The 23,879-nt window shown below is 40.1% G+C and overlaps 1 protein-coding gene across 1 annotated transcript; it reads left to right on the top strand.

The window, feature by feature from the left end:
* Positions 1-9,212: 9,212 nt before the first annotated feature.
* On the top strand, positions 9,213-10,143 carry LOC148938022 (uncharacterized). The gene has a single exon (XM_089080753.1). The coding sequence runs from the start codon at positions 9,443-9,445 to the stop codon at positions 10,112-10,114; it is 672 nt and encodes a 223-aa protein (XP_088936879.1). The 5' UTR covers positions 9,213-9,442; the 3' UTR covers positions 10,115-10,143.
* Positions 10,144-23,879: the final 13,736 nt, after the last annotated feature.

Below are 23,879 nucleotides of genomic sequence, written 5' to 3'. Positions count from 1 at the left end.
ATGCGCCCATTCGAAATAATATTAACCGTTAACATTATCTACTGAATAATCACTATGGGTATCATTTTTCCTTTATGTTAAATATTTTGTGTTTTAATTTTGTACTTTGTTCGTTTCACTTTAATTAATTAAATGATTATTTTAACGATAAATCCATTTATTCGTTAATAATTTAACCCTCTTGAGTAGTAAGTGGGGCACTATGGCGCGTCAAAACAAACCCCTACCACCTTCCCACTGGCGTTAGGGGCGTGGCCCCCGGTCAAAAACTGGCAGCCACGTGGAAATGGAGCGTTCTGATTGGTCGGTGGGGATGGGAGATGATAATTAGGTAATTAGTGGGAGTGTTCTGATTGGTTGGCTCCGTAGCTGCCCGACGCGTGATTGGCTCTACCCATAGTGCCCCATGTGCGATTGGTTGTCGAAATGCTAGATGAGGGAAGGGGAAGGGTGAGAAAGCGTCTGAGACCGATCGGAGTCTGAAAACAAAATGGCGACTGCGAAAAGAAATATGGCGGGACTGTAAAAGGAATATACTTGTCGAGAATGGAATGCGATTTTTTGTTCACGTGGGATGGAGCGAAGAGAAAAAAACCGATTTTTTGTGGAATTTTACTGGTTGTATATGGGATATGAAGAATCCCGTTTTTCTTAGGGCGAAAGGTTTCTCGGCGCCTCATAGTCGGTGAATTTAGATAAATTTCTCGACTCGTTTGACATTTTTTGTATGGGGGAAATATAGGTTACGAGTGGATATAGGTTTTGAAGACATGAGATTTTCGGAGTGTAATAACCATTATTTACCAGCTCGTACAGTATTTGGCCGGAGGAAAACGGGAACGGACAGGTTCACACTAAAGGTTTCTGATGACGACGACGACGACGAACTTAGAGTTATACGAGGATTTTATCCTATCCACAAACACGCGGGCTGAAAAAATTTTCTTTCGATGTGACGATAACTATGCAGGCATACTGAAGGGAGAGAGAGAGAGAGAGAGAGAGAGAGAGAAACGTGTGGGTCAGGAAAGCATAGAGGTACTAGAAGACAATAGAAAAACACGCTCGCGCAGGCCCGCGTAAATGACTTTCAAAAAGGAAGAGTTGTGAAAAATTTAGGATAAAGGGAGAGATGAAGAAACGACGTAAATTTGAATTTATGTTACCAAATATAAGTCGAATTTATTTTTCGCATATATGAATATGTTTTGTTACAGAGTTATTCTTCTTGTTACAAAATTAAATATACGAATATTATATGAAAATTATAACTCACGATTCAATAAAATTATAGTAGTAATTTCTTTAAATTTTAATATAATTAATTCTAAAAATACAGTATCAAAATATGTATCCAAAAATGGTAAATTATTTATTTGCGTTCTCACAGCAAGTTCGATATCCTTTGGTTGCCTCGGACGGTGAGTTTGATAATATCGGCGTCGATGTAATTGTTAGGTAGACATAGTTCTATCTCTTTGATCAAATAACGTGCGCACTCGTTAAGTATCGACGACGGATGCTAGATGGTTTATACGAGCATCGACACATTTGACGATATTCTCCATCCCTTGAAAAGTAGCTTGTTGCATTACAACTGCAACGGAATAAGTTTTCCTTTTTTTCGACGGAGGTTGTTCCACCGTTTTCGAATCTGCTTGCGTATTTCCGGTATTGTTTTTTTTAGGAAAATTTTCATTTTCCTTATACGTCACCAATACAGCTTTCGCACCGTAAGCAGAGGTGAAGTTGATGAATATGTTTGCAAATGTGATGGGATTTACTTTGCTTTTGCTGCTTCCGTTAAAGTATGCGCTCATGTACCGAATACTGTCTTGAAATTGTTGCCACGTGTTCCCATCAAAGCTGATTCCTTCTGCAGAATTACCACTCAATTTAACGACAGGCTCGAAGATCTTTTCTTTAGATAATTTTAATCCTACGTGTAATTTCTTCGTATGAGAGGTATTGAGAGGTATGAGAGGTATTGAGAGGATACGTCGTAGAAAGTAGCAAATTTTGTTCCACATTTTGCACACAGTTCTTAAATATCTTGCGAATATTTTCTAGTTTAGTGGGATTCGCAGTTTCTTGTTGTCCGGCCATATTACACGATGAGAGAATTTTGAACAAAATTTCCACTTTTAACAAACGAAAACTCGGAGAAATATTTTCAAAGTAGACGCTTCGAATGTCGTTACTCGAATGAAGTAGTGTAGCGGTATATTACCTACCTATATCGCATCATCCCCTCTTTTGAAATAAATAAAAAAGTACGATTTATAAATAATATACAGTTAAACCGATTCTAGAAGATTCTAGAAGAAACGCGTATTTTCGCTTTGTCTCTGCTTGTTTTCAAGGAAAAACTTTCCTCGAATAACAGAATTATTACAGATTCGATCATGTTCGAACACACGAGAATTTTCGATGTTAGATGAGAAAAATTTTAAATAAATAAATTATTGAACATTCGAATAAACTATAATTTTACGTTGCTCTTTTTCAAGGAAAGAATTTTCTCGAATAAAGCGAATATTACAGGTTCGATCACGTTCGAACGTGTCAGGGTATTAGATGAGAAAATTTAAAAATCATCGTAAAATCATCGTAAAATGCAGAGACTATTTCAAGAAAAAGAAGAAAGTATCGAAATATACAATAGAAGTACGAGTAAGTAATATTTTATAAATGTTTAAAATTTGTTAATGTTTAATTTGTTAAATGAAAAAGCGAGAACTTTCCTTCCGAAAAATTTAAATAACTATTTATTTGGACGTGCTATATATCTGGCGCCGTTTATACGCCGTTAGTAAACAAAAAAAAAACGAAACAGGGTCAAGCTACAAGAAATATAAATTTTTCAAGAAAAAATAATTTATTACTTAGGCCAAAATAACATTTTCACCCTCGCGTTCTCCTCGAAACTACGGGATAATTCTATAATTTTTTTATAAATCACTTTTGGAAAAGATTTTCCCTATAAATAGTGCGTCTAGCGCTATTGGAAATCTATTTCCGAGTTGAACTCTTCTGTGTTTCTATTACGGTTTTGTCGTGTGGTATTTAAAAGTTTGTGTTCGTGATATTTTGCGTGAAAAATGACTAGTGTAATTATTAAAAAAATCATAAAGTTAGCATCGAAGTTGGATATCCGCATAAACGCGGATAAATTTTTGTTTAAAATATCAAACGTTTCGCTCGATGCTAATTATTTACTTTTTACACGTTTTTCGTGCGAATGTTCGGATACGATATTGGGGGTGCTATATCAACTGGGTTACTTCGCTGGCGACGAGCGTTTACTCCGGAGAAATAATCGAAACGCGATGCGCGGTTGGACACGAAGAGGAGGATGTGGGTGGACACATCCAAAATCTCCTCTCTCATTTCCTTAACGGTAAGTTGCTCTCTATTATTTCTATAAAAATAACTCATATATCGAACTCGCGATTTAGCTAATTTTTAATAATAAATTGTAGCAAGAAATGCGCGTCAAAAAGCCACAGCGATAGTGTATCCGCTCATCCAGATTCGGAGACGACGCGCGGAGGACGAGCCAGAAGCAGGACCAGCACGTAAGTAATTTCGCTAAAAACTAGCCAGGAAGAATGTTAAAATGTAATTTTTACCATTTTCTAAGATTAAAATATTAAATGTTTTTAGGAAGGGCTCGTATTTTACCTACACAGGAATTGGAGGAGGAGGAGGAGGAGGAAGAGGCGCCTCCGGAAATTATTTAATTATCATCTGGTAGGTTTACATTTTAAATAAATAATCTTTAAAACAAATGATAAAAGGTAGAAAATCTTAATACAACTCTGTTTTTAGATACGGCAGTAAGTACTCCCGATCAGCGTGTGTTTTCACCTGGTAAGTTGTTAGAGAAAAAATATTAATTAATTAAAGTACATAATATTTTTATTAATCAAAAGACATAATATTAATATCAAAAATAAAAATTTACGATATATTTTTCTTAGAATACGAACATATGTACTCCCCTATAATCCCAGAGGAGAGAATCTGGAGCGAGGAAGAAGGGGAAGAAGAAGAAGTGCAGGAAAAAGAAGAGGAAGAGGAGAGGGAGGATGAGGAGGAAGAGGAGGGGGAGGAAGAGGAGATGGAGGAACGTGAGGAAGAATCTGAACAAAGCGAAGAGGAAATTAGAGAAACACCGCCTGGTATATATTCCTTTTCATCTTAATTTCTCGATTTATGTTCGTATTTAATTTTAAATTATTGAATTTTTAATAGGAATACCTCCCAGTCCTATTCTCTACGTGAGAAGGAGCCGACGATAAAAGACGTTACCTCAGAAAAACATGTATGTTTATCAAATTAAATACGAACATAATATTCTAAGAAAACTTGAAGTATTTTCTATAAAATTCTAATTTTTGTAACTTTTGTACAGAAGCGAACATCGAAGAGCAGCAGCGTGGAGGAGGACTTACTGCTCAAGAAAATTTGGTGGAGGGGGAGGTGGAGGAGGAGCAGGAAACAGCAGGCGAAGAAAGAGAAGAGGAAGAGGAAGAAGAGAAGGAGGAGGCAGCTGAGGAAGGAGGACAAGTGGAAGAAGAGGAAGAAGAAGGAGGACAAGTGGAAGAGGAGGAGGAAAGAGAACAAGCACGTGGCGGGGAGATTAGAAATTTTAATCATTTAATATTAATCGGGAAAATTCGCGCCGGTTTAGAAATTTTGCAATATTAGGAAGAGAGGCGATATTCCGTTTGCGTCCGCTACCCGAAGGAGCCGGTATAACTGGCTTGAAAACGCGTTCGCCGAAATTTATGCCTACGCGTTACATACCTCCGAACCGCACGATTACGTGGGATTTTCATTTGATTCGGAGGATTTAACGCACGGCCTCGCGGGATTATCGTTTCGACCGGCACGCGACTTAACTCGCGAGGACATTTGGCGCCTTGTGAGTTCAGTAACGCAAAGTGCCGGAGGTCTCGATATCGCGCGAGATTTTAACGTACGCGTTTTCAATGTCGCGGCATCCAGAGGTCGCGGACGCATTTCAAATAAACTCACACGGGAAGACGTTGCGAAACGTTCGATTTTATCAATCTCCAATTCCGATAATTTATGTTTTCCCCGCTCTCTCGTAACCGCGCAAATTTATCACGAACGTGGTACGTTGCGTGCGGGGGAACTTCACGAGCGGTGGACTGTGGTAAGACATCAGAATTCCTCGTTACAACGCGAACTCGCGTTGGATTTGACGAGGAGAGCTGGTGTCACCATTTCACCGGAGGGTTGCGGGATTCGGGAAATAGAATGTTTCCAACGCTTTCTCGCCGCATCTGATATAGCTATTGTTGTTTATAATTCTACTACTTTTGGACGCGGCGAGAAATCCTTATTTGACGGAAGCACGGTACTCGCCTCTCTAGAACGCGAACCTTTATATCGTCTAAATATTATATATCACGAGCAACATCGACATTATAGCCCAATTTTAAATTTAAAAGCAGCCGCGGGGAGTAGAGGGGGGGTATTGTATTTCATGTAATATCGGGTATCGTGAGGAAAGGGGTCATCGCTGTTCGAATAAGTGTTCTGTTATAACAACGTGCCGCCGTGCGATCAATGCGAAATCGTGGAATTCGTTAGGTGTGAGACTTCGTTCTTCGGAAACGCATGCTTCGAACATCATCGCGTGACAAAGTCGTATGATGGTAAAACTCCGACGAGCGTTTGTAACACCATTCGTCTCTGCGAAGGATGCGGGCGGGTTGTAAAAACGACAAAAAAACACGAATGCGGCGTTTCTTTTTGTAAAATCTGCAGTTTGCAAAAACCCGTAAACCATCTTGTTACATGCAGCCTCTCTCTCGCGAAGACAGATCCTTCGTTGTTGAGTGCGGCGAGGATTCTTCTGTATTTGCGAGAGAGAGCGAGCAGAATAACTCAGGTGAGCGAAAATGCAAAAAGGGACGAGTGGCATTCGTGTTTTATGATTTTGAGATACGTCAAGACCAATCACTTGAGGGAACCGAAATAAAAATTCACGTCCCGACTCTGTGTGTCGTGCAACAGATTTGCGATTCGTGCGCGGAGATAAATGATTTGTCGGTGCGATGCGAGTGGTGCGGAGTACGCGAATTTGTTTTTCGCCAAGATCCGGTAAAACAATTTATCGAATTCGCAACACGTTCTACAAAACATTTTACACGTATTATTTGCATAGCGCATAACGCGAAATCGTTCGACGCGCAGTTTATCCTTCGGCACATTGTAGAAAATTATTCCGGATTAGAACCTCGTGTAATTTTAAACGGTACAAAAATTATGGTTCTAACAGTGAGTCGCACGAAATTTATCGACAGTGTTAATTATATGCCAATGCGTTTGTCAAAATTACCGAAGGCCTTCGGGTTACCGGATACTTGTGACAAAGGTGTCCTTCCGCACTTATTTAATACTGTCGATAATCAAGCATATGTCGGTCCACTACCCGATGTTCGTTATTACGCACCCGAAACCATGCGAACAGAGGAACGCGAACGTTTTCTCGCGTGGCACGCAGAAATGTCAGGAAAAAATGTAATATTTGATTTCCAACGTGAAATATTCGAGTATTGTCGCACCGATGTTGATATCCTTCGTCGAGCATGCATGGCCTTCCGAAAAATATTCTTACAGCGGGGAAACGTGTATCCATTCGAGGAATGTACAACTATCGCTTCAACGTGCATGAGAGTTTTTCGGAAAAACTTTTTGCGCGAAGGAGAAATAGGAATCATTCCTTCGAGTGGATACAGGTTTAAAGATAACCAGTCGCACAAAGGCACGCAATGGTTAATTTTGAAGGAACGTGAGTTAGGACATCGGATAATTCACGCGGGACGCGGACGTGAGTATTGTTTAGCGGAAGGTATGCTCGTCGACGGATATTACGAATGCGAGAATAGGGGTGAGACGCGGCGTCACGTCTTGCAATTTCACGGTTGCTTTTTTCACGGATGCCCGTCTTGCTATCCATTAAATCGTGATAAAATGCTCGAAAATTTTAACGACACGTTTGACGCACGTTACGAACGAACGGTTGCAACATCTTGGCGATTACGTCGTCAAGGATATATCCTAACAGAAAAATGGGAGTGCGTTTTCGACGAAGAAATGCGCGAGAATCGAGAGATGCGAGAATTTCTCGAAAAGCACCCCATGGTGCAAATCCCACCTCTCGACCCTCGCGATGCATTTTTCGGCGGACGCACCGACAATATCGCGACTCGATACGAGGTTACGGGCACCGAGAAGATACAGTACGTAGACGTATGTTCTCTGTACTCGTATGTACTCAAGACCGGAGTTTTTCCAATTGGTCACCCGGATATTTATGTGGGCGAGGATTGCGCCGATTTAATTGGAATCGCACCAAATTTTAATTTTACTCCGGTCGAGGGTCTCGTATGTTGCCGAGTACTCCCCCCACGTGATCTCTTCCACCCTGTACTACCGTACCGCGTGCGCGGTAAATTATTATTTGCTCTTTGCCGTACATGTTGCGAATCATTTTCTCGCGACGCGTGCACTCACGACGATCCTGCAGAGCGTGAGTTCGAGGGCACATGGGTGTCCTCCTGCGAATTACGCAAAGCAGTCGAAAAAGGATATCTCGTGACGCGGGTAGACGAAATTTGGCAGTACAAATCTACGCGTTATATAACTCCGAAACGCGACAGGGAGGGTTGTTTACCGAATACATCAACACTTTTTTACAACTGAAACAAGAGGCGAGTGGGTGGCCGAGCGAATGCAACGACGATGTTACTAAAGAATGCTACCTGAGGGAGTATGAAGCAACCGAAGGTATCATTCTCGATAAAAACAACATCGTACGTAATTCCGGCTTACGCTCCGTCGTCAAACTCTGCCTTAATTCGTTTTGGGGGAAATTCGGCCAGTGGAGTAACCTGCCGAATACAGAAATAATAAGATCCCTTCAGCGTTTCGTCGAATTGCTGTCGAGTCCTGAACACGAGATAGTTGGTGTATTAACGAGGATGCGATATACGTTTCATGGCGATTAAAGAGCGAAGCGGTAGTACCTTCACCGATAACTAACGTGGTGATAGCGGCATACACGACGGCACAGGCGCGATTAAAATTATACGAATATTTGGAAAAATTAGATAGTCGCGTATTATATTATGATACGGATTCATGTATATATACGAGCAGCGGTGATCCCGAGGAGTACGAACCGCGTACAGGTAATTTTTTGGGTGACATGACCGACGAACTCGAGAGTTACGGGGTAGCTTCATGGAGGCGTTTGTCTCTGGCGAACCGAAATTTTACGCGTACGTGGTACGTACACCGGACGCACGAAAATATGAAATATGTAAGATAAAGGGGATTAAATTGAATTTTGAAAACTCGAGGCTGCTTAATTTTAAGAGTATTTATAATTTATTATTAAATAGGGAAAAAGAGGAGGAGGAAGAGATAAATCTGCGATTTAAAACAATTCGCCGCACCGCATTTCACGAAGTAATAACGCGAAACGAAGTGAAAACGTGTGCTCCAGTTTTATTAAAACGCAGATTTATCGACAATCTTCTTTCTTATCCCTATGATTATATGATATAATATTTTACTTAAAATTAAGTTAGGTTAAGGCTCGGATTTTCCCCGTCTTCCCACAAATGTAAATATGTACAGAATATGTATACGGAATAAATATGTTTGTAAAAATTAAGATTATTTTTATTTTAGTTATAGTTTATTTTAGTATTAAATTTAAGAAAAAAATGCGAAATTTGAAAAATGTATATTATACGGTTTCGATTAGAAAATGTAAAATTAAAAATGTAAATTTGCGTTTAGTTATTAAGAAAAAATATAAAAAAAATATTTATTTCTCTAATCGTAAGAAAAAGTATAATAAAAATTTTGTAAAATTAAATTTTTAAATCCAATTTTTTCCCACTTTCCTATAATTTTCCTATAACTTTCTTTTATCGCTAATTTTTTATATAGAAAATATTTTGAATTTATAATAGAGAATCATTAAAATACTTTGTAAAATATCTTTTAAATTATAATCCTAAATTATAATCGCATAAGTTACGATTTTTAAATTTGTAAAAGAAAAAGTTATAAATTTTTACGTCCGTAATAATAAGTATTCAATTATTTTTTCCGCGAGTAAGTTTCTCTGCCTTGAATTAGCTTTCGAGGAGCACCGCGTACAAGCTCGTAAGCGACGGTGCTCTCGCGGTGGACGCTCGCACGAGCGTACGAGCGCGGCTTGTCGCGGACGAATACGAGCTTGTTATGCAAAGATGCTGGCGCGAGCACATCTCCGCCGCGGTGGGGCCCTTCCGCGAGTAAGCTAATCTCAAAAATTTCTCTGAGAAAAAATCAAGTGTTCCTTTGTTTATTAATCTAAGTACGACGCGCACGGCGTTCATTTCGCGAAATGGATGTACGCTGGAAACATCCGTGGACGTCGATCGTGTGCGGACCGACGGGATATGGAAAAACAATCTTTGTAAAGAGATTTCTTCGTCATTTATCCGCTATGGCAGATGTCTACTTTGAGAGAATTTTGTTTTATTACGCCGAATGGCAGGATGCTTATCAGCAACTTCAATACGAAACTCGAGATTCCGCAATCGAATTTTACGAGGGATTACCGCGTCCGGAAGATTATTCTAACGATCCAACGCGCGCAAAATTGATAATAATTGACGATCTTATGAGAGAATCATCCTCGAGCGAAGCGATCGTGGATCTGTTTACCAAGGGAAGTCATCATAAGAATCTCAGCGTAATTCTCATCACGCAAAATCTCTTTCATCAGGGCCGTGGACAACGTGATATATCTCTCAACGCGAATTACTTTGTGGTTTTCAAAAATCCACGAGATCGCGCGCAAATCCGCTATCTCGCTCGACAAGTCTATCCCAACGATCCAAAGTTCCTCGAGGAAGCGTATCACGACGCCACGTCTCAACCTCACGGATATTTATTGCTTGATCTGAAACAATCGACTCCCGACGAGTATCGTTTTCGCACGTGCATATTTCCCGATGATGCGCTGAACTACGTTTACGTATCGCGCAGACCCTTTTCCGGAAGTTTCGTATAAAAGTATCGTATTCGCATTCTCTTGCGACAGTCGCGCAACTTCCTCGTGATGAAGAAGAGAAGAGAATCCTCGGTTAATGCGAGAAAAATCGCAGAACGTTCGATCGGTAAGAAAAATATCTGTCTTCTCAAAACGCTGTGTTATTTGAACAAAAATCAACGCGCCTCTTTTACGTCAGGCGGATGAAAAATTCATTCGTTGTATCCGCGAGTGCGTTTTCAATACTCTTAAGGTAACGTCCCGCTCGAACATTCTGAAAAAAATCGTCTCAGCAAATATAAAGCATCTTTGCGTCGCATAGCAAAAAAAGACAGTAATTGGAAAAGTAAGAAAAAGCTATTACTACAGCGAGGCGGATTTTTACCCTATCTCATAGGGCCTATACTTTCGTTCCTATTTTCGAAAATTATCGGCGAATAGTCAGCGAGAGAGAAAGAGAGAGAGAGAGAGAGAGAGAGAGAGAGAGAGAGAGAGATCGAGTAAACCTAATTATGGAAAGGGCAAAAAAGATAGTCTTGATTTCCACGGAAAATCTCGAAAGAATGCAGTATCGTCTCCGACAACAGCAGCAAACGGAAATAGGCATCAGGGAAAATTCCATGAGGCAGAATTCGGAGACGAGAAAATTTACATGGAGAAAATTTAAATTCCATACAAACACCCGGAACGCCTTTGTCGCAGCTCGATTCTGATATCGAGCAAAATTCTTAATTCTCCCACTCCGCGCGATGTAAGTGAGAAATGGAAATTGTCTAAAGAAGTACTTTGGAGATATCTCCATTTTAATAAAGCGCAAAAGGAAAATTCGGCGCGTAACACCGCCAATGAGAACAATTCAGATGCGCAGGAGGGAGACATGGCGGAACCAGCGCGCGAATCACAAGCATTGAGCAAACTTTCGCATCTTGATGGACAAGTAAGTAATATACTACGAGGCGAGTCTCTGCGTAAGCGCGAACGGCAAAGCGTCGAAAAAATATTAGAAAAGGTGCCGAAAGGTTTTCGCGCCAAGGCGCGTTTACTTTTGAAACATTTGATCGATAAAGCAGTACCCGCGAGAATTACTTGGGACGAGGAAGGAATCGTGACTATCGATGGTGACGTTATAAAAGATTCGAATATCACGGAACTGATAAACGACGCGATGCGCGAGAGAAAAATCGTGAAAGCAATAGGAAGAGGTCAGTTTGCGCGATTACTACGTACGACAAACACCCCGGCTGTACTCGTAGGAAATAAGGAATTGTTAGCAATCACATTTGTCAAGATATTATCATCACCACAAGCGAGTTCCACTCCGAAAATACCGAGAAAACTTTCTACGTCAACGTCGGCGACGTCGACGGCGACGACGCGGAAAAGAGTACGACGCACGAGAAAGGGACAAAAAGGCCGAAGAAGAAGAGCGAGCGAGATGCGCATTGTTTCTTTCGCCGCGTTTTCGTAAAGACGATATCCCTATAACCTTCGCAAAAGATTCTCGACAGGCAAGAAAGAGACGCTTACTCGATTGGAGTGAATTGAAATGATCAGGCTTGAAAATTTGTATTACGATCCAGCGCACTATGCGGGGTATTCGGCATCGGATAACTTATTGCGTGCCGCTAAACTGAATTTCTCTCGTAAAAAAGTAGCTCGCTGGCTCGAATCGCAAGACGCGTACACGCTGCTCCGTCGAAACGAAAATTTTAGCGATTGCGTTACAACGTGACGAATATCGACGATTTGTGGGAGGCCGATTTGATCGACCTCCGTAATCTCAAAAGTTACAACGACGGATTTTCTTATCTTCTCATGATTATCGACGTACTTAGTAAATTTGTCTGGGTAGAACCGTTGCGGGATAAAACGAGCAATTGCGTGACAAGCGCCTTCCAAAATATTCTCTCGAGAAGCGATGATCGAGTACCCGTGTACTTGCAAACCGACAAGGGTAAAGAATTTATCGCGCGACCGATGCAAGATTTTTTAAAAGAAAGGGGCATACGTTATCGAGTAACTCGCAATCCGGACGTCAAAGCCGCCGTCGTTGAACGCTTCAATAGAACGTTAAAAGAGCGAATGTGGCGCTATTTTACACATAAAAATACGCGGCGTTACATCGAAATGCTGCAAGATATCGTGCGCGCTTACAATCACACTCGTCATTCGTTCATCAGGCAACCGGCGACCGTTACGAGAGAAAATCTCGCTCGCATCGCACGCGAAAATATGGAGTGGCGTAGAGGCGCGTAAGAGAAGGCGGCGTCGAAAGTAGTAGAACAAAAGACTAAATTCGATGTTAACGATCTCATTCGTGTCAGTAGAGCAAAAGCCACTTTCGAGAAAGGATACGAAGCGCGGTGAAGCGAGGAAATATTTCGAGTTTGTCGCATTCTTCATTGGCGAAGACCCCGCGTGTACGAATTGTGCGACTTATCGGGTGAACACATCGATGGGATTTTTTATGAACAAGAATTAGCACGGGTCAGAAAAAATTTGAGAGAGGAAGAGTTTATCGTCGAACGCGTGATAAAAAGCAGAGGACGCGGTGCTAATAAACAGCTGCTAGTTAGCTGGCAAGGATATCCCAATAAATTCGACAGTTGGATTCCCGCTTCGAGTTTAACTTTTCTCCAAGATGGAGGAAGAACAATTTTTTATGGTTCTTCCGAGCGATAGCAGTAAGAAGTATTTCCCGGGAAATACATGCTCTTCTTTCACCACTCAATTATCTCACGGCGTACATTTATTCGGGGAATGGGAAGTCGCGCTTAGCGAGATTCAATTTCCCGCCAGTCTTTTTCACATACGTCAAAACGATAATAAGATTAGATTTGTTGATTTGAAGAGCGAAAAAGATGAGAAAAACGATGATAAGTTTACGGTGAAAGAATTGCACTTACAGACAAGGGTTTATGAAAATACAGAGGATCTTATCTACGCGATTAATAAAGAGTGCAGACGCAGCGATTCGCATTTTACTTTCGAACTACGAAAAGATTCAAGTGGTAATGTCCGTATAAGCATCGATTGTGACGACAACTGTACTCTCGTTCATTATATAAATCTGCCAGCTAATATTTTTCAAATATTAAAGATCAACATCGATGATGCCGGCACAATTTACCGTCACAAGTTACCTAATTCCGACGAATTAACGCCGTTTTTGAAACTCGGTTATGCTATCGGTAGTGGACGCACTGTATCTTTCTGGACTGCAGAACCCTATAGTCTATGGTACGGTATCCCTGATAAAATATATGTTTATTGCGACATTTGCGAGCCTTACATAACCGGCGATACGCGGAGTCCGCTTCTTCGGATCGTTCCAACCGAAATACCCGGATGTAATTACACGGAACGAATTTAGTAAAATATTTCTCCACTTTGCAATATACTCCTTTGCGTCAAACAAAATTCCATAAAATTGAAATAGATATAAAAGATCACCGTGGAGAAAAAATACCATTCGTATCCGGAACGCTGATAGCAACATTACACTTTAGACGCGTCCGTTAATTACCATTCACGGTGGAAAGTCTACGAAGCTTTGAGAAAAAACTAAGTTTTCATGGAATATGACGAGTATTACGAAATGCAAAACAGTGGGGGCAGGGGAGGCGGAATTCCGCGAATTTTCGTCGGTTCAGCCTATCAGCGCGGTCATGGGATCAGTAGTTTCCTCGGAGGATTATTTAGAAGAGTACTTCCTTATCTAAGCAGGGAAATGCGCGCAGTCCGGAAAGAAGCTTTACGCGCCGGAATTGGCGTGATAGAGGATGTTGAAAACAACACTCCGTTCAGGGAAGCAGTCAAAACGCGGCTCAAGGAATCGGGCGGAAATCTTAAGAGAAAAGCCAAAGAAAATATAAGTAACTTGATGAAGGGCTTGGGATATAAAACATCCACGAAAATACGACCGGGTCAGTTTCCCTTTGGAGGACACGACGCACGCACCGTTAAATCCGGGACAAGCGCGGTTCGTAAACGCAGACAAGCCGGTAAAAAAAGAAATCATCGAAAATTGGCGTGAAAAAAACGATTAAAAAAAAAATCATCGAAGAGGAAAGCGGGTAAAATTAAAAAGGCAACGAAACATCAACGAAATAGCGGGAAAAAGCGCACCGTATCCGATATATTCGCTTAACCGACGCATTTTGTAAATTTGAGAGATATAGATATGTCCTTTCTTCATACCTACTCGAGCGAGTGTTTAAAGAGCGAGCTCGATCTTTTCAGTTTACCTCCTACTCAAATCAGTATCGAGAATTCGCAATGGGTTTATTACAAACCGGTGACCTCGCTCGCGGACGACGCGCCTATAGAATTCGTCGTACCCGGGCACAGAGAAGATTATCTAGATCTCACGCATACCATGCTAAGCCTTCGCGTACGAGTGGAAAGTTTACCCGGTCTTGGAACATCGACAGCACGAGGAGGAGGAGGAGTGGGAGGAGGAGCAGAAGGAAACAAAGTAGGCCCTGTGAATCATCTACTACATTCGATGTTCAATCAAATCGACGTGTACTTCAATCAAAAACTTGTATCACCCCCAAACAACGCCTACGCGTACCGCGCGTACAGCGCGAAGCATTGTTAAATTATTCTTCACCGGCAAAAACTTCCCATTTGACTTCCTGTCTATGGGACACGGACGAACCCGGTTATATGGACGCGCTATTAGAATCGGACAACCCCAATCAAGCTCTCGTGAAACGCGCCCGATACATCCAAGGAGAACGTTCGGTAGATCTAATAGGTCATCTTCATTGCGACGTCTTTAATCAGAATAAATTTTTAATTAACGGAGTGGAGGTTAGAATGAGACTCGTTCGCTCGAGAGATGCGTTTTGCCTCATGGAAAGCAACTCAACGTCGAAAATACGCATTCTAGATGCTAGTTTACTCATAAGAAGAGCAAAAATAAGCCCCGCAGTTTACTCGAACATGCGAGAATGCTGAGTAAAACAACCGCCAAGTATCCTCTGACGCGAGTCGAAGTTAAAACATTCACGATTCACGCTGGAGTGGTAGGAGAATCGATTGATAACGCGATACTCGGGCAACTTCCGAAACGAGTAATAGTCGGATTCGTCGATAACAAAGCGTTTAACGGCGACAGAAAGTTAAATCCATTTAATTTCAAAAATTATGGCATAAATTTCTTCTCGCTATATGCCGATGGCGTGCAAAGTAGAGCGCTGCCGAGTAGACCGCTGCAACCGAATTTTTCAAAAGACCATCCGCTCTATGTCGAGACTTATAACACCATCTTCTCAGGAACAGACATCCATTTTCTAAACGAGGGGAATTCTATAAGCAGAGAAGATTATGCCAAAGGTTTCACGCTTTTCGCTTTCGATCTCACTCCCGATCTATCGGTAAATTGCGCTGGACATTGGAATCTTGTCAGACATGAAAGTTTATGATTAGAGGTGCGATTTGAAAAAGCTATTACCTCAACGATTAATTGTATCGTTTACGCAGAATTCGATAACGTGTTAGAGATCGATTCCTCGCGTCAAATTATCATTAATTTTAGCGGATGAGACATACTCGAATTTCCCCCCTCCCACCGTTATCTATTTTTCATTTCTATTTCTTCGAAAGCTTAACCAAAAGTAGCCGCAGTTTTGCTTTAGACACGAACGTCGTCACTTCGTGCAAAATAAATTAAAAGTATATTCTACGCATCATGGATATAGTTATCGATATACAAGGTTTCCGCGACGCTGAGGGAAAGTTTATGCCGAAGGAAGTAGCGGTTGTCGCCATTAACGAAGCATTCATAAATCACTGCATTATGATGCCTCCATATCCATTTGTCGAATTACCCGAAAAATACAGACGAGAAAACAACTGGCTCTCTCGAAACTTCCATGAGATCGAGTGGTTTGACGGAACAGTCAATTCCAAACATTTCATGGCGGAGCTATGTGAAATTGCACGGTAAGCGCGTTACATATACACCCGAGGTCGAGAGAAGATACATTATTTGGAAAATACGTTCGCAAGAAACGTATATAATCTAAAAGGAATCTCTCCAGCTTTCAAAACCTGTCGGAAGGTGAAAAGCATGAATGACGCTGCGGTCATCATGGATTTCAGTGAAATTCCTACAAATTTCATTGCGCGTTACGCAACGCATGCAAATTGAGATACTGGATGCAATCTCAAGAAGGGAACTGCTACATAAGCAGCGCTAATTCTTTTACCATTAAAAGTTCCGATGACAATGATACAGAAAGCGAGGTTTTTACAATAAAACGAAATTTTCTGAATCTCGTTACGTGGAGAAATAAGAGATTAGAAAAAGAACAGGCGAGGTGCGAACAAATAAAAGCCGAGAAAGAAGATCTATCGAAACTCAAATGTGAAAAAAAGGAAACTTCTACCCTACAATCCTCACAAGAGGATAAAAATATAACGACACCGACGGACCAAAAAACAAGTCAAACATCATTCCACACCGCGGAAGATGAATTCGCTCGAAATCTTACGAGCGTTGCATCATCTCAGTATCGAACATGCGGGTGTATATCCTGCCGACAGAATCCCGAGGGTGTGGACGAAGTCGACGGCCATCGTCGCGAACACTGATAATCACGATCGTCCTGGACAACACTGGGTTGCTTTCTACCTAGACAAGCACGGAGAAGGCACGTATTTCAATAGCTACGGACTACCACCCCTGGATTCCAGATTCAATCTACGACTTCGACGAAACTTTACTACTCATAAATGGAACATCACGCGATTACAGGGTACATTTTTTCAGACCTGTGGACAAAATTGCTGCGTATTTATTTATTATTTGTCTCGTGGTTATAAGCTTAAACAATTTCTCAAAATATTCAACGAAGATTACGAAGATAATAATAAGCTAATCGTACAATTATTTCGTAAAATCTTTCTTCATGGAAAAAAGAAATGTGAAAAATCTCATGTAACGTGCTGTCATATACAAACTTGTACTTTTAAGAATTAAACATTAATGAAACACTATTATGGTATAATTTGTATAATGATATAACAATAAATCTAATTTTTGTAACATAAATTCTTTGTCCATTTTATTTCCTTTCTCACCGATTTAAAACCAATTTTAGCCACATAATTCCAAGCTAGAAATATCTAATCGTTTTTTAAATATTTTTCGTTTGTTTAGAATTAAGAAACATAACCTCGCTAGTGTATAACTCCAAATGTTAGAAAAATCTAGAGTTTACATCTAGAAAATTTTTTCAATCCACGTGTTTGTCTTAGAATAAAAGCTTCGTATAACTCCGAATTCGACGTCATCGACGTCAGAAATATATAATGCGAACCTATCCGTTCCCGTTTTCCTCCTCCCAAATACCATACGACCTGGTAAATAATGGTTATTACACACCGAAAATCATCTCATATCTTCAAAACCTATATCCACTCGTAACCTATATTTCCCCCAAAAAATGTCAAACGAGTCGAGAAATTTATCTAAATTCACCGACTATGAGGTGCCGAGAAACCTTTCGCCCTTAGAAAAACGTGATTCTTCATATCCCGTATACAACCAGTAAATTCCACAAAAAATCGGTTTTCTTCTCTTTGCTCCATCCCACGTGAACAAAAAATCGCATTCCATTCTCGACAAGTATATTCCTTTTACAGTCTCGCCATATTTCTTTTCGCAATCGCCATTTTGTTTTCGGACTCCGATCGGTCCCAGACGCTTTCTCACCTCTTCCCCTATCTCGTCTAGCATTTCGACAAACAATCGCACACACGGGACACTATGGGTAGAGCCAATCACGCGTCGGGCAGCTACGAAGCCAACCAATCAGAACGCTCCCACTAATTACCTAATTATCATCTCCCATCCCCCGACCAATCAGAACGCTCCATTTCCACGTGGCTGCCAGTTTTTGACCGTCGGGGGGCCACGCCCCTGGCGTCAGTGGGAAGGTGGTGGGAGTTTGTTTTGACACGCCATAGTGCCCCACTTACTACTCTCTTGTCACGCTCGTTCCCGCCCGCTCTCGGGGATCGCATGATCCTATCCCAGGCAAAAAAGATTAAATTTTCTAGCCTAAATTAACGGACCAACGGACATATGTCACGCAGTCGGAGTCATAGCGTCTTTTTCAAGATCGATATCGACTGACCTGTACAGTGCGTTCGACTAACAGGCACGCTCCAGAACGGCCACCTGCGAGAGGATATGCCTTCCTTGCCTCATCTCTTTGACCCTTTAACTAATAATTCCGGGACCTGGACGTAACATATCCAGATGTATTAAAAGAAAATAAATTTGAGACTAAACAGAATTTTTAAACTATATTTATTACAATCTATTAATAACAATATTTATTAAAAATTGTAATTTTTTAATATTTTTTAAATTAATATCTAAATATTAATAAAAGTGCTATAATTAATTTTTTAAAATAAAGAGACGCCTTTTTTTAAATTAAAAAATGAATATATTGATTTTTACATATCTATTTCTATAAAATATATATCATAATAATTTTACACAGAAATATAAAAATTTAGAAAGTAGATTAAGAATAATATCTCGCGTTTCCTCAACTCAACACTTAAAATCATCATATATCGTGCATTGTTAATATTGCTATAAACTAAAAAGAGAGAACAAAAAATCGTATTTGTTGTCATATTGTTATCCTTTTCTATCTCTTCTCGAAGCCCGGCTGGTCGTCGTGTTATACTGCAGCGTACACGGACATAGACTCACGCTTCAGTGTGTTGACACACACACACACACACACACACACACACACACACACACACACACACACACACACAGAGAGAGAGAGAGAGAGAGAGAGAGAGAGAGAGACGCACGCACGCACGCACGCGCGCACGCACGCATACACACATACATACATACACACACACACACACACACACACACACACACACACACACACACACAGATTGATTGAACTTGATTAGCTTTCTCAGCTATTTTATATACATATACATAATTATTATACACTATTTACCACATATACTTTCAACATTTTCTTAAATGATTCAATTTTTACGCACTGCTTTATCTCGGTTGGCAAAGAATTGTATATTTTTATTCCTTCGTAAAAGAAACTCTTTTGCGCACTTCTAGTTTTACGAAATGTTAATACAATGTTTCCGGCCTGCCTCGTTTGTCTATCACATTCACTTCCCACTATTTCTAATCTATTATTTAACGCCATCGGTGCCATGTTATATAAAATTTTTAAAATAAATACTCCTACATTATAATATAATCGCTGCCTTACGGACATAAATTGCAGTGCCTGCAGCATGTCCTCAACTTTGGTATATCTATTGCATTGCAAAATAACTCTCATGGCACGGTTTTGAGCTACTTGAAGTTTGTTCAATTGCGTTTCTCCCATTCCAATTAATAGCGTAGCACAGTACTCAAAGTGAGGTGCTATGATCGACTTATGTACAATACATCTAGTATACACTGATATGAAGTTACCTATTCTATTTAAAAAAACTAGTCTTTTTTCCTATTTTCTTTAGCATATAATCACAGTGATCTTTAAATTGGAGCTTATTATCGATAATTATGCCAAGATATTTTATTTTTTCGATGTGTTCCAACTTAATTCCGTCCGAGCATCTCAATATAATATTATCTTTTTGCTCATTTCTTATACTTCTGATTATCATGCATTTTGTTTTATTTGCATTCATTTTCAACCTATTTACATTCATCAACTCTTCTACTATGTTAAGTACCATGTTCATTTCATTTTCATCTCTAATTCCGCACTATTTTCCCCACTTACATATACTAAAGTATCCTCTGCAAACATTTTTATATTGCATTCTTCTAGACAAAATTCTACTAAATCGTTTATATAAATTATAAACAGTAAAGGCCCTAGTACCGATCCTTGCGGAACTCCATATTCCGTTTTGATACACTTTGACCATTGATTATTAAATCTAACTTGTTGTGTTCTATTGCTTAGATATGATTTAAACCACTTCAATACCATCCCTCTCATTCCATATTCTAATCTAATTTTCCCAGTAATCTTTTTCTATCTATTGTTTCAAATGCCCGTTTTAAGTCCAAGAATATTACTTCTATCATTTTTCCTTCACTAATTATCAACTTCCAATCATCAATAACACTTTGTATCGCTGTTTCACATAAATGATATTTTCTAAATCCCGACTGATGTTCTGTTATAATATCATTACTATGCAAGTACTTTTCAATTTGTTCCTTTACAACTAATTCTAAAACTTTCTCATAATATATTGGTAATATATTAATTGGTCTATATTCACAGGCTTTCTTTGGTTTTTCTATCTTAGGAATCGGTATTATCGTAGATGTTTTCCATCTCTACGGACATATACCATTTGTTAATGACTCATTTATTACTCTTACTAGTTCATCTTTTATTACTTGAAAACTTATTTTTAATATATCGCTAGATAACCCCTCATCTGTTCCCTTCTTCTGTGGTAACGCCATAACAATTTTTTTAAATTTCTGTACATTTATGCATTCGAAATTTTCAATTATGCCCCTGCTTTCTATAACAAAGATAAGTTTTATACTTTTACTGTCATTTTTTCTTATAGATTCTATTATTTCCTTAATACTCTCTATATAAAATATATTAAATTTATTCGCTAAAGTACATTCACCTACATTCTCTAATATTTCAAAATCTATATTATTGTCGCGTTCGCTGCGTTATTTCCCGAGGTCGCGATACTCGGCGGAGCGCTTTCAGAAAGGAAAAAAACTATTTAAAGAAAAGCTCGCTCTTTATTAAACCAACGGTACAATAGTACAGAAACGCGTCCGGTCACCGCGGAATCTGGCCGTGAAATTTGTAAAACAGTCGGAGAATGACGCGTTGCCAAGGGCCGATCCTCTTTTCAAACTTTTATCGATTGATATTGATTAATTTCACAGGGCAGCGCCGAACGGAACACCGCACGGCCGCAACACTGCCCCCCTCTTCATAAAATTGTCATCCCAACAATTCTTCCTCTTTCAAAAACTTCTTCTTGGAAAAGACTCCTGGCGACTTCCTGCCCTACCCTGGGCTGCTGCCTCAGGTTACCGAGCGCCGCTACTTCTAATCCCAGTCTTCTCTACTCTTCAGAAGAATCTTATTCTTGAAATTTTGCACGTTTCACTCTTGACTCTTCGTTTTGAGCTTTGCGCACTTCTCTCTTCCATTCTTCGGGCAAAGTGGAGGTAATCGTCGTGGACTCTTACGTCTTTCGAAAAGACACACTAAGCCCCTGTCTCGGCATTCGCCCATCGTCCCCCGAAAAAACCACGACTCGGAAAACCGGGGGCGAGGCAGACTTCTCTTCAGTTCGAAGCACGAGCTTGAAGATCTTGCTTGGTGCTCAGGTTCGAGGATCTCCTCACGACGCTTCTCACGACGGAAGGAAGCTTAAAAAAAGATAAAACAGAAAACAGTAACTCAAAACAATCAACAAGAAATAAAAGTAATGTCAAAATTGGAAAACCGGGCTCCGAAAACCTCTACTTAAAATTTTTCCCTTTCTCTAAACGGAGCTAACCTGTCGACATGCACAACCTTGCTTTTCCGACCACCTGAACGAGAAATACAGAAAACTACATCACTAATTTTCTTAATTATCTCAAAAGGCCCTTCCCAATCGTTCTGTAGTTTGGGAGACCTTCTTACGGTGAGGATTAAATAACCAAACCTTCTGCCCTTCCTCAAAAACGAGATGCCTAGCCTTTCGATCATAGCGGCATTTGATCTTCAAAGACCTTGATTCTAATTTCTCTCTTACTCTCTGATGAATTTCATCCAGTTTCTGCCGCAAATTCCGAATGTACTCCTCCGCTGACTCGGAAAAACCATAACTCGGAGGGGTACCTCTTAGCAAATCCATCGGCAAGATCTCTTCCACAAAACAATTTTGAAGGAGTTACGCCTGTAGCCTCATGCTTATCCTATAAGCAAGAAGAAACATGGGAATCCAACGATCCCAATCCTTTTGATTCTCTTCAACAAACTTTGACAAATACTATAAAATTGTCTTTCAACTTGACCATCAGACTGAGGATGAAGAGCGGTCGTCCTTGTTTTCCTAATTCCTAAAATTCTCATTAATTCTTGAAAGAGCTGTGATTCAAAATTCCTTCCCTGATCGGTATGAAGTTCCAACGGGACCCCATATCTAGAAACAACCTGATTAACAAAAATTTCTGCTACCATAGTAGCTCTCATATTTTTCAAAGGAAAAACCTCTACCCATTTAGTAAAACAATCTACAACAACTAGGAGATACTTATTGCCTGAAGAAGAAACAGGTAACGGGCCTAAAATATCCATGTGAATCCTGTCAAAAGGAGCTCCCGAATTAAAGATCTGCAAAGATTTCCCCTTATCTGCAGCACCCCTCTTCGCAATACAAATCTTACAGGTTCTGCACTATTCCTCAACATTCTTCTTACAGGTTGCCCAATAAAAACGCTTCCGGATCTTTTCCAGCGTTTTATTGATCCCGAAATGCCCTCCAGAAGGAGTATCATGAGCTTCTTCTAAAATCTGCTTCACTTTACTTCGCGGGACCATCAACTGAAGAAAACTGTTTTTCAAATTAGGAGCCTCCCATCTCTTATGCAAAATCCCATTTTGGATTTCCAAGGCATGCCATTGATGCCAATAAATCTTGGCTGACAATCCTTTCAAAGAAACTTCCTCCTAAGAAGGTCGCAAATCATTTTCTTTGGCAAGTAAAAACATTGCCAGTTCCTGATCCTCTATTTGAGCCTTACGCCAATTCTCAGAAGAATCCTCACGCAAAACAATACGAGCAACTACTTTATCCTCAGAAAGCCCTCTCTGAACTTCCACTTTAGTACAAAATCTACATTTTTTTCTGCACAAGGGCGTCTCGAAAGACCATCGGCATTACCGTATATAATCCCCTTTCGATGAGCAACATCAAAATCATATTGTTGTAACTTTTCTGTCCAGCGAGCCAATTGTCCCTCCAAGTCTTTGAAGAACATCAACCATCTCAAAGAAGCATGATCAGTTCGAATAGAGAAACTCTTTCCGTACAAATAATGATGAAAGTGTTTCACCGATTCTACCAAAGCTAATAACTCTCTTCTTGTTGTGCAATAATTCCGCTCAGGCTTGTTCAAAACCCGACTATAATAAGCAATGACCCTCTCATAGCCATCCTGAATTTGTGAAAGTATCGCCCCTATTCCAAAGTCTGAAGCATCCAAAATCATCTTTCCTTCCTCCTTCGGAAAGGAAAGAAGAGATGCAGATGTTAATATCTGCTTTAACCTCAAAAATGCTTCTTGACATTGCCCGGTCCATTCAAATTTAGTCAAATTCTCAGTTAACTTAAACAGAGGCTTCGCAATTGAAGAAAATCCCTTAACAAACTTCCGATAATAAGAGCAAAATCCAAGAAAACTTCGGACCTGTTTCTTATTCTGAGGAACTGGCCACTCAGTGACCGCATCAGTCTTCTCTGGATCCGTAGCGATCCCGGCAGAAGAAACAATATGACCCAAATATTTTACTTGTCTCCTAAATAAATCACATTTCTTTGAGTTAATACTAAGTTTCGCAGCACGAAATCTCAGAAGAACCTCTCTTAAATTCTCTTTCATTTTCTCAAAAGTTTTGCCACATACTATCACATCTAAATAAACCAGGCAAATTTTCAAAAGTAAACCCCGAAGCACCCGTTCCATAAGATGTTCAAAGGTAGCCGGGGCATT

The sequence above is a fragment of the Pogonomyrmex barbatus genome, unplaced genomic scaffold, assembly GCF_055798465.1.
Source record: "Pogonomyrmex barbatus isolate J1 unplaced genomic scaffold, ASM5579846v1 scaffold1, whole genome shotgun sequence".
Classification (NCBI taxonomy): Eukaryota; Metazoa; Arthropoda; class Insecta; order Hymenoptera; family Formicidae; genus Pogonomyrmex; species Pogonomyrmex barbatus.
This window is presented reverse-complemented; position numbering and strand designations above follow the sequence as displayed.

Excerpts from the sequence above, each read along its gene's own strand:
- LOC148938022 (XM_089080753.1), top strand. The coding sequence starts at position 9,443 with ATGGATGTACGCTGGAAACATCCGTGGACGTCGATCGTGTGCGGACCG.